We start from the raw sequence: 16,235 nt of genomic DNA, 5'->3' as shown, positions 1-16,235 counted from the left end.
CCCCAGCCGCGCAGCCTCCCGCCGGCCGCCCTGGGCTGGCGCGGGCCCGGCCACCGCCAGCGGTTTCCCCCAGCAGGTCTTCCTCACTGCCCGGTGGAGTCCAGCGCTTCTCCGCACAGCTCCTCACCTCCTTTGGTCTCGACTGAGTCCGCCTGGAGAGGGCACTTGTCCCCTCTGCCTGGCCCCGAGGCCGCAGCTACCTGCAGGGCACACGCTGGGCAGGCTGTTGTAGGGCTTGGCCCCTGTGCACACTTCCCTCCTGCTCTCTCCTGTGCGTCTTGTTTCCATTTCACCTACGTGGGAAGTGACGGTACCTCTAAATGTATCCATGTCCGATCTCCTATATCTGCCAGCGGTCGTTTTTGCTTTTGTTTTTTGCACCGTAACAACCATTTAAATAACACTTCTCTCCTGTTTTGTTAAGGTCTATAACAATACACCTTTGCCAAGATTACTCCTTTTCCTCCTTAAATCCTGTTCCCTAGTGTGCCTGCTGTCTTCTAAGAGCTGCTTTCGTAGACCTTTTTTTTTTTTTTTTTTTCCTTTTTTTTTGTCTTTTTTCGTGTCCAGCAACGGATCGCAACCCTCAGTGTCGCACCCGTACCGGACCGGGTCGGCAACGGGATCGCAACCCTCGGTGTTGTGCCCGCACCTCGCTCAGCCAGTGAGTGGCGGGTCTGTATGTGGGATCCGAACCCTGGGTGGGAGCGCCGCTGCGCTCTCAAGCAGCGCACAGTAGCAGTGCGCCACCAGGCCGGCCCTTTCATAGACCTTTTTGTTGGCTAATTTGGAGTACCTTCTATTGCTGTGCACTTTTTGTTATTAACTTGTGTTTTTATTATCATTTAGTTAAAGGAAATAATTGTGGTTTTTACACTTTTTTTAATTTAATGTTTAGATAGAAAATGATTTTCTCAACATAGAAACGGACGAACACATCACAAATTAAATAAGTCAATTGATAAGAAACAAATATAACATTCATTGATTAACATGCTTAATACAAAAAGAACTTTTAAAAATGAATTAGAAAAATCTAAGTAGAAATTTGGTGACGGACATGAGCAGATAAGCCACACAGCCCAAAGAAACACACCACCTTATTAACAATTATATTTAAGATGTTGGGGCGGGTGGGGGTGGGGGACTGGCCCTGGGCTCCCGTCTCAGGACCCCAGGGGCCTGCTCCTTGCTTGCCGGGTTGCCGGCCTGCTGTACACTTTTGGAGCTCACCATGACCACATTGGATTTTCTCATTAACCCTGAGAAAAAATTAGGGTTATTTTACAGAATAAAGTGAGACTTAATTTTATAAAAGAAATGGGGACTGAAAAGTAGGTTCACGCAAATTATAGCGATAACTGGACAAGCCCCATTCCCATTGCACAGTCTTCTTTCCTGATTCCCTCACTCATTCGTTCTATAGATTTATTAATCACCCAGTCTGAGCTGGTGTACATCCATGTCTAGACTTGAAAATGAGCATTTATGTAAGACGAAAAAGCATAGTTTTTGTTGTTTTGTTTTGTTACCAGTAAGGGGATCTTAACCCTTGACTTGGTGTTGTCAGCACCACGCTCTCCCAAGTGAGCCACGGGCTGGCCCAAAAAAGCATAGTTTTTATTTGAGAATAAAATTCTTTTCATGTCTTTATCTGTTTACTAAAGTGACTTGAGATTTTTGATACTGATTTATTTCAGGCCACAAAAGTAATTAGTATAGGAACTTGGATTTCATTGTAAAGTTTTTCTCAACAAATATATGATAGAAATAAAAATTCTAGACCAAAAGCTTTCATCCTCTAGTGGTAATTCTTTTCATTCCAATCATTGTAGGGAGGCCCCTTTAGGATCAGACTGTGCACAAATCCCCGGTGCTACTTAACTAGTTGGGCAAGTTACTCATCTTTTCAAGCCTATTTCTTCATCTTTAAAATGAGGCTAATGGATTTGTTACATATATAAAGTGCTGAGCATAGTGAAAGTTATCTGGAAAAACTTCATTAATATAGCTCTCTTTTCTTCCCCTGTCAACTATAAGTTTATCGTTGTTATGAGTAGCAAAGAACAAAATGTCTTAATAATAGGCAAATAAGTCTTGTTCTTTCCCATCCTGCATCAGAATGTTCTGGAAACACTACAAGTAAGTGACTAAGCATATTTGAGTTTGGAGCCCTCTATTTGATTGACGTGTCAATGAGGAATGACTAGGTAGCATGTAGTGAAAGGATCCCAGGATGGTAATAATCCACACCCTGGATGATCACGGTCAGTTCATGGAAAGTTGGATGAAAGCACTAGCTCAGAAAAATGTATTGAGTTTTAGAAACATAACCCTACCATAATTAGTTGCTTTTTTCTTTGCATTACTACCTTCACATAGGACATGAGTTTTTTAAATTATCTTTAAAAGATTTTTATTGAAATAAAAATTCACGTGCCTTTTGTTGGGGGGAAGGAAGTGGCTTTCCTACTTTGTTGTATTTTAGGGGGGGGGTAGAATTATTGATTTACCTTTACTCCTATCCCATTTCAACATAAGATTAGAAAATGTATGATTTCAAAATCATCTTCAAAGCAATAAAATAACGTTCCAAATCTTTTCATTATAAGATGGAGCCAAAGCCAGCCGCCAAAAAAAAAGAAAAAAAAAAAATGGAGCCATTTGTCTGCCTACGTTGTTAATGAAAAGTAAAATGCACCTTTTAGTAAAGAAAGTGATTTCTACTGTGTAAATCCTATTTTCTTTTTTTTTTTTTTTTTTTTTTTGTCCTTTTTGAGACCAGCCGCACCTCGCTCAGCCAGTGAACGCACCGGCCATCACCTGGATCCGAACCCACAGCGGGAGGGCTGCTGCGCTCCCAGCGCCGCACTCTCCCGAGTGCGCCACGGGCTCGGCCCTAAATCCTATTTTCTGATATAGAATGTTTGTGTGTCTACTGGTTCGTAGTATAGATGTAACCACTCTCTATTAACTGAATGTATTCTAAAGTGTTGAGTTTTGGCTTTCCTTAATGGGATAAATGATGATGAATGCAAAACACTTACCTGTGGCACACTGTACAAACGTTAACTCAAAAAATGGGGAAAATGTATTATGTGTCCCTGTTTTTTTAAAAAATTACTAATAATCACTTATCTGCCAGACTAGATCACATTTTGGGGGTGGTCAAATGTTTATTTTTTTGTGACAATACCTGGCTGCTAAAACTGCTTTTTGCTGAAACCTAAGAAACTGGACTGCATATTGTTAATGGAAAACATTTTCTCTTAGATGAGAGATATTTTAAATTATTTATTTTTTAATTAAAAGTAGATGTCAGCATATAGGCATTGCTTTATTTGTAGAAAGTTTGAGATTCGTGGATGGGGAAAACTCAGAAAACATTTCTTAAGAACAGAATTGCTTTTTTTAGTAGAATCTGTTGAAAAGACACTTTGGAGCAATAACATTTTTTAAGTAGCAGAGAAGGTTGTTTTAAGTAACAGGAGGAAAGATGTGATCTTCCATTACAGTGACAGCTCTTAGCCATAATCACCATGTCAGGAACATTTTCTTTGTAGGTTAAAGGCAGTGAATAAAAGAATTTACTTGAGACAGCCTGAGACTATTTTGAATTGTCTGGTCCTGAGATATTTATCTGGCAGGGACCAGAACTTCCCAGAGAACCATAACTACTTAACAGGTGGTTTTTCCAGACTGCCATCTTTGAAAGTGCTACCTTTGACAGTGACACAAAACTGTAGCTCTTAGTCTTAGTGGCTGAACAATTGATCTAATTGTCTTCATTTTTGCCTCTTTTCTATCACAGAATTGGAAGACTTTTTGATGGTACAGAACCCATTGTTTTGGACAGTCTCAAACAGCACTATTTCATTGACAGAGATGGACAGATGTTCAGATATATCTTGAATTTTCTACGAACATCAAAACTCCTCATTCCTGATGACTTCAAGGTGAGGGATTCATATTAAATTATCAGTAGCATAAATACGTGATTTGTTTTGATGTGCTCCAAAAAGTATTTTTAGTTCTATATTTTTAACATATACCAACATATAATGGCATCAGAAAGGTCTCTTTGACATGGTTATGCTATCTTCATGAAGTAGTATATGGTCATTAAAGTTTTATATGACCAAAAAGGATCACTTTTTATTGAAAGAATTGAATTACAGTTTATTTTAATAAATTGAAAAAAAAATGATTAAATTCAAAGCTCATTTCTAAGTGTCAGCAAGCTAGAGAATGAAGACTTTTTCTCATAGAAATCCAAAGCAAACAGTATCAGTAACATTTTAGACTTGTTAAAGTTAGTAATAAGTATTAAAAGTTAATCACACCAAGATAGTCCTACATTTGCGGGCAACTCTAGGCAATGGAATTAGAGAAGAAGAACACGTAGAAAGTGTTAATATTAGGAAAGAATATATGAAAATGTAACTTTTGCAGCTGATAATGTTTCTTTAAGTAGAAAGTTCTAAAGAATCAACTAAATTCTATTACAACTAATAAAGAACTCATTAAAGCATCTAAATTCAGGACCAATATATAAGAATACTTCAAAAAATTTAAGGAAAGATTTATATTATCTTTTAATTCTATGTTTCCATGAACTATTTGAAGTGCCTTTGTATTATAATCAATAGCTTTTCTACAGAATAGCAAGAGTCAGTGCAAAGCCTGATTAAGAAAACCGTAAATCTCTACATGCAAGTATAAAAGAAGAGTTGAATAAATGAAGGAACATTCTGTGTTCTTGGATGGGAAGCCTCAATATTGGTGAGAGGTCAGTTATCCCCAAATTAATCTACACATTCAGTGCAAACCCATGTAAGTCACAGACTTTTAAAAAATGAAATTTGGAAAAGAAAAAAACAAAAACGAAATTTGAACCATTTATAAATTTGTGTAGGAGGGAAAAAAAGGTTAGGAATAGCTATTACTGCAGGTCATCATAGCAGTGGTAGAGGTGAATGTGTCCTACCAACATCAAAACATACTATGGAGCTTTATTAATTAAAAGATGTGATTCTGACAGGGCTGAAATTTACAAGTAGATCAAGGGAGAAGAAAAGGGTCTGGACACAGATGTGTGTGCACACAGGAATTTGGTATGTCATAAAGGTGGTATTTCAAATAAGTGGGGGAAGAAAGGAATTGTCAATAATTGACACTGAGACATTTGGGGAAAATGTAAAGTCAGAGCCCTATTTCACATCATAAGTTCACAAAAATTCCAGAAATGAACATAAATAGTAAAGCTGTAAAAGTATTATAAAAAAATATAGGGCCGGCCCGGTGGCACACTGCTACAGTGCGCCGCTTGGGAGCGCGGTGGTGCTCCTGCCGAGGGTTCGGATCCCACATACAGACCGGTTCCCGCTCACTGGCTGAGCGAGGTGTGGGGGCAACACCGAGGGTTGTGATCCCGTTGCCGGTCCCGGTCCGATATGGGCGCAACACTGAGGGTTGCGATCCGTTGCCGGACACGAAAAAAGACAAAAAGGAAAAAAAATAAAAAATAAAAAATATAAAGGAATTTCTAAAAGTAAAATTTTGAGGCAGAGAGGTCCTATCTAAGCAAGACATAATACCAGAAGCCACTATTTTTTTAAAATTGTTGAATGAAAGACACTATATACAAATAAAAGATTTGTCACCCTAGAAGAAATGTTTGCAACAAAAGATTAATATCCATCATAAAAGAGCTCCTAAAGCTCTAAGAAAGAAACAAACAAAAACTCTATAAGAAAAATACAAGCAACCCAATGGAAAACTTTTTAAGCTATAAGCAAAATTTTCCCAGATATAAAAGTAGAAATCACCAATAAGCATTTGAAAAGATATTCAATCTCTCCAGTATCAAAGAAACAAAAATAAAATGAGATACTCCTTTTTATCCATTAGATTGGCAAAAATTCTTTAAAAGATTGATAATATGCATTGTTTGAGAATATACAATGTGGTTGGAAGTGAAAATTGTCCAACATTTTTGGAGGGCAATTCAGCAGTAGCTATTAAAATTTCAAATATGTATACTTTTTGATCTAGCAATTCCATTCTATTTAGCTTTCCAAAATATTCATATAGATATGTAAAGATATATATATATACATGGGATGTTTATTATAGTTACGTGTGTAATAGCAGAAACTTGACACAACTAAAAAAATGTTCAACAATAGCAGATGGTTACAAATATAAAGTATTCATACTATAGAATAGTTTTCTAAATGTAGGAGACCTACATTTGTTGATATGTGGGAAAAAAATCAAAATTTTATTATTCAGTGAAAATATTAAGTTGCAGAATAATATGTTTAGTATGTTCCTATTTATGTAAAAAATCATGTATGTGCACATATAAATGCATAGAAAAAGATCTAGAGGAGTAGATCCCAAATTAATAAGGGGTTCAGGGGCCTCTTATCCATCCTCTCCTTCAGGATTTTGAACAGTGAGGCATGTGCCAAGGTTATTAGCCAAATGGAAAAGAGAGTACAGAGAAGTTGCATCACATGCACGCTTACTTCACATGAAGACAACTATATGCATTTGGCAAGAAAATAAGAGAGAGAGTAATAACTGCACCCAGCATGTGCAGTTACCCTGTAGCCCTGGAATGAGTCAGAGGGAGGCTTGAGAGCCAATGGCAGTTCCCAGGGCCTCGTGGAATTGAGAGAAGGGTGAAGGAGGAAATTTCTCTTTTAGTTCTATATACTTTAGTTTGAATTTTATTTATTTTTTTACAATGAGCAGTCATTCACATATTACTTACATAATTAAAGTAAAACAGTTCCTTAAACTTAAGCTACCCAAAAACATGCTCCCTGGTGGCCTCTCCCTCCTTGCTGCCAGTCCCATGAAACCTGCTCCTCTTTCTTTGTATCCTGTCTCAGTGATAGATGCCAAAAGCCATCTGCCTGCTCACGGCAGGAACCTGGGAGTCATCCTGGACTTTTCCTCTTCTCTTCCTCCCACATATGATCCATCGGTGAGTCTGTCCATCCCACTTCTGGATACTTCTCAAGTCAATCCTCTCCTCTCATCCCAGCCCTCAAGTCCAAGGCCCAGCAGCTGGACTGGTTTCATCAGTCTCCACTCTCCCCCGCTCACCCCTCTCTCATCCACTGTTTCCGTTCAAACCAGGAGACACTTTTTAAATTAATCTTTTTATTTTCAGATCATTGTAGATTCACATGCAGTTTTAAGAAATAACACACTTTTGTCACCTTGCTTCCCCCAATTTTGAGATCATTGTAGATTCATGTCCAGTTGTAAGAAATAATACGCTTCTGTTACCCAGCTTCCCAGTAGTAACGTCTTGCAAACTTATAGTAGAACATCCCATCCAGGCTACTGACACTGATGCAGTCAAGGTACAGAACAGTTCTGTCACCACAAGGACCCTCCTGTTGCCCCGTGAGATCCACACCCACCTTTCCCTCTCCCTCCCCCATCTTCCACCCCATCCCTGACCCTGGGGATACTTTTCAAATAGTGTCTCATGACTTGCTCCTGCTTGAAACTCTGCAGGGACTTCTCCCTGTCCCTGGGGCAGAGCACTACATACTTGTCAGAGCCCACAAGGCCCAGAAGGCTCAGGCCCCTGCTCGCCTCCCCCAGCCCTTACCCTGTGCATGTGCCCCGCAGGGCTTCTCCAAGCTCCTCCAGTGCTCTGTCCTCTTGCCCCTTCAGAACATGCAGTTCTGGCTGCCTCCGCGGTCTTCTCCTGCCCTCCTGTACCCCGTGATGCTCTGTGGTCACCCAGACGACATATGTAATTATCTGTCTCTGTTGTTTAGTGCTGTATACCCAGCTGTAAGTTAGAGACGCTTTCAGCTACCAGTGTCAGAACGGCCATTCAACTAATGGAGATGTGGTTTTTCTCGGCTAAGAAGTCAGAGTCCATGGCTGCTGGCAGAGGGATCTGCTCAGTGATGTTATCAAGGGCCTGGACTCTGTCTGTCTTTTTGTTTTGCCATCCTCGGTGTTGACATTTGGGCCTCATGCCTGCCGCCTCAGGGTCATAAGGTGACTACCATAGCTCCAAGCTTCACGTCCTCATTCAAGGAAGGAAAAAGGGCTTTTTAATCATAAAACTGTCGTTGTCAGAAGATCCCCCAGAAGATGTCCCCTTTATGGTTCACTGGCCAGAAATGAGTCTCCCCTGGCTTCAAAGGAGGCTGAGAAAGTGATTTTTTTTCTGTCTCTTTCAGCCTCTGTAGTGAGAGAAGTGGGCAAAGGGGTAGGGGTAGGGAAGAGCTGTTGGGGAAGCTGGTCAGAGCTGTCACACTCACTAGGCACCTGCCACGTGCTCAGCACGTTGGTGTTTGGGGCATGGACGGATAGATGCGTAGGTAAAGTGGGTGAGGCTCACATTCAGACTAGACTCTGGTTCACACCAGTTCACCTAAAACCTCGTCACATGCTTTCTTGTTTTTGGACTCTGGATATTTTATGTGTATGTCTTGACTTCCTTACTGCATTATAAGGTTCTTGCAGGCAGGGACATTTTTGTTTTTCTAGAGGAATTTGTGTGCTGGACATACAATAATTGCTTCATATTAATTAATTTAAACACAGCAGAAAGGGTCAAAATAATAGGTCAGAAGCTAAATATAATTAGGCAATGCACTTCGATTTGTGTGCTGGACATACAATAATTGCTTCATATTAATTAATTTAAACACAGCAGAAAGGGGCAAAATAATAGGTCAGAAGCTAAATATAATTAGGCAATGCACTTCGATTTAAAATCATATAGGACCAAATAGAAAATATAAGAGATGCATAATATCATCATCCTAAGCTACTTATTTGGGTAATCTATTAATTTATAATTGCCATAATTAAAACGGATGCAGACTCCAGGGAAACACAAAACAATATATTGGGAATTACAGATAGAAAATGATATTAGCCATTTGGTTTTAGTCACAGCATCTTCCAGAAGTGGGCTAGGTATTTTAAACAAATACGTTGGTTTAACCCTCAGCACGTAAACCTACACGGCAGACACTGGTTTTCTTCCAAGAGCATTCAGGTTAGATGCTGGGGAGGGAAAAGCGTCTGTGTGGAGTCAGGATTTGGCCGATTGCAGAGGACCATCCCTTGAGGTCTCACCCGGTCACCCACCTGCCTAGGGCTGGGATGGTTGCTTTTCACCTTTCACCTGCTCCCTGAGGACTCCAGAGCCCTTGAAGACCTGCTATTCATCAATTCAACCTACTGAACACACCCTTTAATTGGCTAAGGATTTAGCTGTAGCCCACGCTTGGGGAAAAAAACACAAAAGCATGTCAAATGAAACTCACGTATCCCAGGGCCTTGAAATGTTTCCCACAGAACCTCTAGGTGACAGGCCATAAATTACAGGGTGTTCTGGAAGCTGGGAGGAGCAGCAGTGGTGAATGGGAGGCAAGGCAGTCACTGGGCTCCCGTGGCTGAAAGTGGAATTGCACCCACAGCAGCAGCTCAGCTTATATGCGTCACAGACACAGCTACACGTGCAAGCTTGCAGTCTGCGTGCCCTGAACAGTAGCACTACAGGTGCTGTGCTCCTAATCAGGGGTTTCCTGCCGTCCCTCGAAGAGGGACATGGGTTTTTGCATGTGGAGGGAATCTCTTTTACTGGGTTTGCTGGAGAGACTGCATGTTGGTTACCTGCTTTTCTCTCTAGCCTTTAATGCTGGGTGAAGAAGTGCTTAAATCTTGAAATCACAGCATCGCACACCCCTTAAAATCTCATTCCGCGATGTGCTGTCTGAACTAGATACCCATTTAACAATTTAGATAATTTCATATTTCAGAACACCATTTAAGTGGCAGCTGCTTATGCCCTGGCTCCCATGGAAAGTGGTTGGAATCTGTTCTCTGGGGAAGTGATTGCACAACTTCTCTGCAGTGTTTTATTATGGATATGACTGTCCCTCTTCCCTTAATTTCCCCATGCCCCCAGTTATACTGATTTGTTCACTGTTGCTTTATTCCCTGCTTATAAACATGTACACATGCATGCTCACACACACACACACACACAGTTGTAATTTCCAGTACACTAGGAGACCAGAGCTTTGATCCCATTTTTTATGAGAACCACAGAATTCTCTCTCTCCCTAGGCTTTTATTTTTAACATCTTTGGTAAGTGTCCAGCATGTCACTAATACCTTTTGAGGTCTCTCTGTATGACTGTCCACCATTCCTAGGTATAGACAAAAAATTTGCTGGCAAGCAACCCCCAACTTAGCCATCCCTGGCTATATTCAGAAGGCTATTGGTTATTTTTAATAACCTTTCAATATTATAGAAGTATGTGTACATTTTAGAAATTTTCAAAATACAGACAAGCAAAAAAAAAATCTAAATGCTATATTTCCATTACTCAGATTGCCAATGCTGAAACCTTAGTGGGGAGCCTTCTGGATCTTTTTCTACACTTATTTGAGACAATAATCTCTACCTTTCCATTTTACTAAAATTTCATTTTCTTCAATACTGCAACTACATTTGAATTTACCTGGTTGACCCAAAAATGTCCTTTACAGATAGCTTTTCTAAGACAATATCTGACCACATATTGAATTAGGTTATGTCCCTTAAGCCTCTTATTTTCTAGTCTGATTCCTTTTTATATGATCTGACTTGCCAAAGAGACTAAAGCAGTTGTCCTACAAAATGTCCCATCTAGATTTGTCTGGTTGTCTTGTCATTCATAGTTTAGCTCATTAATCTATCCCCTAATTTCCTGTAAACTGGAAGTTATACCTGAAGGCCTGATGGATTTAAGATAAACATTTTGGTGAGAATATATCTCCAGTAATGTATCTACTTCATATCACATCACATTACAGACATGTTCGGTTGAACCACCATTAATGACGCTGGGACTGGCCATTCCATCAACATGAGTTACGTGTTCCTTAGGCTGCAACAAAAACAATCTCTGTCAAGTTCAGACTTTCTCAACCCAAGCAGTATTAACATTTTGGGCCAAATAATTCTTTGTGGTGGGCCTGTACTGTGCATTGTAGGATTTTGAGCGGTATCCCTGGCCTCTACCCAGTGTTCTGGCCAGGAACACTCCCTCCCCGCTGCAACAACCGAGACTGTCTCCAGACATTGCCACATGCCCCCTAGTGTCAAAATCACTGCCAGCTGAGAACCAATAATCTAGTTTAAGGGAAAGAGAAAGGGAGTATTTATGGGCAGTACTTAGTAATTTATCTCAGAGAGTGGAAGCGTTCTCTCAGGGATGGAAACACCAGGACAACTCTGAGGACCTCAGTTGTGGGAGTTTTTCTAGAGCACAGCCATTAACATGTCTCTGCCCCAGCAACGCCCAGAGTCTCTTTCCCCTCCCTTTCTACAGAAATACCATCTGATTGGCTCGCCTTGGCTCCGATGCCTGCTCTTTAGTCAATGAGCTGTAGCAACAGACATGACTTCTATGTCCATACCCCTGGGAGAGAAGACAGAGTGGTGAGCTGGGCCGGCCCCCTAAGAAATTTTTTCTCCAGTGCCCACTCATAGGAGTGCCCACCGAGAACATCTGCCCTAGCCCATGGCCTCAGCTGCTGCCACCTAGGATTTTCCTCCCTGGTGCAGAGACTGTCGCTGCTTAGCACTCCAGCCCATGCGCACTTCCCTCCCCCAGATATACTCCCTCAGAAGCAGGACCAGCTGCAGCAACCAGGGAAGAACTGGAGGAGAGCAGATCCCCCAGCCCCAGCCACCCCGACCCCAGCCCCATCCCAGATCAGCCCCTGCTCTGGCCACACCCTGGACACCGGGCCTACCTTCTATAGTGTAGTGTCCACCTGACTTGCCACGCCAGGTGTTGCTTCAAAATGCAGGTGGCTCTGCCGTCAGCCCTGCCATTAGCAGCCTGTCATTATCACCTGTGTCTGCTCTAGTCTTTCTGTACAAGATGTGTAGGGTAGGGCGTGGAGACAGTAGCAACACGTGGAAGGGACACTTCTCTGCTACTTCCATTTCCTTGAATAACCATCATATAAATCTTCACCTCAGAAAAACAAGAGTCTTCCGGAGAAGCTGGAAGTCGGTGCCACTGGACAGGGGAGACCTCCTGGCGAGAAGTATCAAGTGGTGGAAGGGGAAAGGAGCAAGTGGGCCAGTTCCTTAGGCCTTGAAGAAAAGAAAGAATGGCAGTCCAAGGACATATTGCAGAGCCAGGGCGATTAAGAACTTCAGAGGCTCCAAACCCCAAACGCTGAAAAAACTATGGTGGCTTACCATTCCCCACCCCCAATCTTTAACACTAAAGGAAAATACTTCCTGAGAGATCTGTCTTTTCTTATGATGACTACTACTTAGATGTTATTTTTGAAATGTAAAATATAAAACGCTTTCGTTTTCCCTCATTTTCTTGGCACCCCTGTTTTGCTGGTGGTACCCGTGATCCATATGTACCCTGCCCACTGGGGAACCACGCACTGCCCTGGGGTCCCAAGAGCAGGATCCCACTGTCCTGGGTGTGGGTATGTGAAGAGTTTCTAGAGCTCCTGGTAGGCATCGGATGCATTCCCCATAAAATAATCCTCTCTATGCCTGCGCTGCCTTCTATGGCATCTGGCACATAAGATTTTAAATGAATGAGTGGTTGAGTTGCCTTTGGAGCATAAGGACCTGTCAAGTACTGTACAAAACTTCAAGTACAATCAGAGTTAAATAAGCCCTTGAGCTGTTCTGTTCAGCCAGTAATTGCATGCAGTAAGTTGAGTAATGACCCCCAGAGTCCTAATCCCAGAATTTGTGAATATGTTGCCTTATGTGGCAAAAAGGACTTTGCAGATGTGATTACGTTAAGGGTCTTGAGATTAAGGGGAATTGAGGGGAGAGTATCCTGGATAATCCAGGTGGGCACTACATAATCACGAGGATCCTTCCAGGAGGGGGGTGGGAGGGCCAGAGTGGATGCGATTGCTGGCCACGGGCTAAGGAGTTGGGCAGCCTCTGGAAGCTGGCAAAGACAAGAAAATAGATTCTCCCATAGAGCCTCCAGAAGGAAGGCAGCCCTGCCGACACCTTGGTTGCAGCCCAGTGAAATCCTCTTGAGACGTCTGACCTCCAGAACTGTCAGCGAATAAATCTGTGTTGTTTTAACCCACCAGATGTGTGGTCATTTCTTCTAGCAGCAGCAGGAAGCTAATGCACTGTATATACATATATCATTTTCCTCCCTCTGGGAAAAATGTTTTCTGAATTCCAAATATGTAATCAAGAAATACGTTTTGAAAGATGGCCCATTTGCATTTGGGACTTCACCCATATTTACCTTCTTGTCCTGTGTACCTGTCCTCGGGTCATAGAGAGGCTCACCTTTGAAATGAGGTCTTGATCTTTCCGCCTCGAAAAATTACTGTAAATCTGAAAAAGCTCTTCATTGTATTCTAGGATTTTAAAATCATTTAAACATGATCATAGGCCTGGGAGGAACTGGATATGGGGCTAAGCAGGAGATATGGGTGATGCTTTCTTACTCAGAGAAGACAGAATTGGCACGGGAGCAGGGAGCAGAGTAGTGGCTTCTAGCACATTCTAGAGTTGCTCTGCTGAAAGTTCCTCACTCAGAAGGGATGAAAAGTGGATGCTCTGGATTCGTTTCCTTCAGAACTGGTGCTGAACCTCCTGCTGCCCCATAAACTCCTGTCTCCACCAAGTACCATGGGAATAAGAGACCAAGTCATCTGGAGTTTGTAAAAGCCAAGGAAAAGACATTGTCAGGTAAGAACCGAGGCTTAAGGAAAGATTTCAAAAGATTCAGAGATCTGAAGGGAATGAGCACAAGGCCAGAGAATCGAAAAGGAAACATGCTAAACTCATAAACATGGGATGTAGGTAATAAAAGTAAATGATCCTGAGTAAGGAAGGAAAGGAGGATGAGGTCTGTAAGGAAAGCAGCCAACGGGACTGCGTCTGCCTTGCAGGGGGTTTTCTGATGAGCCGAGACTGGAAGCGTGTGCTAGGACGTGTAAGAGACGAACATAAAGGAGCCTGCCAAGAAAATGATTGGCCGGTGTGCGCTTAACCGTGCAGAAAATGGGAGCACAACGAGAAGGACCTTTATGGGTCTCGGCAGCTGGAGCTTGGAGGCAAGACAGCCAGGTGGGCGACGGGACAGCGGCGCAGAGCGCAGCACAGCTGTTCTTGGGGCCTGCTCGCCCAGCGCAGGCAGGCTCGGCCCCGGGAACCAGGCAGGAGAGCGCGCTAAGGGACAACGTGGAGCCACGAGAGTCAGACGACAGTAGGAGAACACGTGGTGGCTTGAAGCAGTTCAAGGCCAGAACCATGAGTTGCTGTCCCGGGATACAGGATGCTCACTGGGGGACCTTCTAAACCCCCACTTGAACAACCAGAAGTCACTGGGCTAAACAGAGCTGGGGTTTCCCTAGTTTTCCAAGAGCAGATAGCAACGAGCAACAATATATTGGGAGGCTCTCTATCCATCCATGGCCAGACCTCAGAGTGGATAAATACGTGGTTTGTGAATTTAGAGGGGAAAAAAGGTGGTGAGGACACAGAGTGAGTGGAGGGGGACTTCTGCGCCCAAGTGCTGCTAGCCTCATTCCCTGCGGGATATGATGGTTGAGGAGAATCCCTGGGCAGGATGGAAACTTGGGCAGCTCCCAGAACACCAGCCTTCCCCTCAGAGTGCCACGCAAACATACAGTACTCCAATAAGTCACCTAGCAAATGCCACAGTTATGGCCTGGATGATTTTAGAATTACAGGTTTTATAACTGCTTGAACAGCCGAAATCCAGTCTTAATTTATTTCCTGAGCACCAAGCTGAGCAAAGGGCCTGTCCTCTCAGTACTTTAAGGAATGATTCACATGTAGAAACAGAACGCCCAGTTCAAAATGACACACAAATGAGAGGGAGACCTAGAACGCTGCATGAGAGAATCCAGGTTTCTCAATAGGTTAGAAGAAATTCAGAACCTACAGTATGAAAGTTAAAGGGGGGTAAATAATGAAGAGTTAAAATTTTTCACCAATGCTGGATGAGAAAAACGTAGCTCATAGCAGCTCTCGTGAAAAAGGTTTAGGGATTTCACTATATGCAATGTGTGTAAACTAACAGAGTAATGGGACTGCCCAGAAAGATTACACAGCCTTATGCTGTGTGTAGGCAGAATACTGTCCCCCCGCAGCTCCCACCCAAAGATGCATGTCCTAATTCCTGGAAGCTATGACAAAAGGGACTTGCAGACGTGATCAAGTTAAGGATCTTGAGATGGGGAGATTATCCTGGATTCCTTGGGTGTGCTCAATGTAGTCACGAGGGTCCTTATAGGTGGAAGAGGGGAGCAGGAGGGCCAGAGTGAGAGAAGGTGATGTGGCCGCAGAAGCAGAGGTAGGAGGATGTGGGGACACGGGCCATGGGATGCTGGCAGACTCTGAAAAGCTGGAAAAAGCTGGGAATGGATTCTCCCCTAGAGCCTCCAGAAGAAACACAGCCTTAATGACTTATTTTAGACTTCTGACTTTCTTCTCTGACCAGAAATAAAAGAGAATAAATGTGTAGTTTTAAGCCATTAAATTTGTGGTCATTGTGACAGCAGCCATAAGAAACTGATAAGGACTGCATTAAGAGTGGTTGGAGTGCCCGGCCAAACAAAGGGTGTACAGTACAGTCGTTCATTAGATCACATCTGAAATGTTAGGTTCCTTTCTGATTTGGGTTTTAGGAAGCATGTTGACAAAGTCAAGTACACACTGGATGTTGAAGCACCTCAGAGTCAGAAGAAATGAGAAAGAGCTGAAAAGATTGGGTGTTTTTAGCCTGAATAATATTGACATAACCGTTGTCCTCAGATGTTTGAAGGGTTAACATGTCAATGAAAGAGTCACCATAAGCCCAGAGGGCAAAAATTATAACAAATAAATGGTGTTGCAGGGAAATTTGGGTCTTTCTGAGGAAGACATTTACTACAGAGCTGCCAGTATAGTAAATGCGGTGCCTTTGTAGGTAGTGAGCTTCCTGTCACTGGGAGCCTTCAATCAGAGGACAAATTATCAATATTCATTGTTGTAGGAAAGGATTCCTCCATAGGGTCAAAGTTGGTCTTCTCTAAGCACATTTACTCTAAGATCTGAAGACTTGCTGGCTCTAGAAGGAAAGGCATGGGCCGGCCTGTGGCTCACTCGGGAGAGTGCGGTGCTGACAACACCAAGGCCCCGGGTTCGGATCCTATATAGGGATGGC

At 42.6% G+C, this 16,235-nt stretch overlaps 1 protein-coding gene across 3 annotated transcripts in view; it reads left to right on the top strand.

Annotated features, from left to right (window-relative positions):
- The window catches only part of KCTD1 (potassium channel tetramerization domain containing 1), a 99,401-nt gene that overhangs the window by 73,993 nt on the left and 9,173 nt on the right, over positions 1–16,235 (top strand). For 2 of the 3 annotated variants that reach the window (XM_008582268.1, XM_008582266.1), the window contains exon 3: positions 3,812–3,956. In XM_008582268.1, coding sequence (XP_008580490.1) covers positions 3,812–3,956 — 145 coding nt within the window. Of the gene's footprint in view, positions 1–3,811; positions 3,957–12,034; positions 12,280–16,235 lie in introns of those variants that run through there. The other variant, XM_008582267.1, reaches the window with a different exon arrangement.

This window comes from Galeopterus variegatus, unplaced genomic scaffold (assembly GCF_000696425.1).
Source record: "Galeopterus variegatus unplaced genomic scaffold, G_variegatus-3.0.2 Scaffold2552, whole genome shotgun sequence".
In the NCBI taxonomy this organism is placed as follows: Eukaryota; Metazoa; Chordata; class Mammalia; order Dermoptera; family Cynocephalidae; genus Galeopterus; species Galeopterus variegatus.
This window is presented reverse-complemented; position numbering and strand designations above follow the sequence as displayed.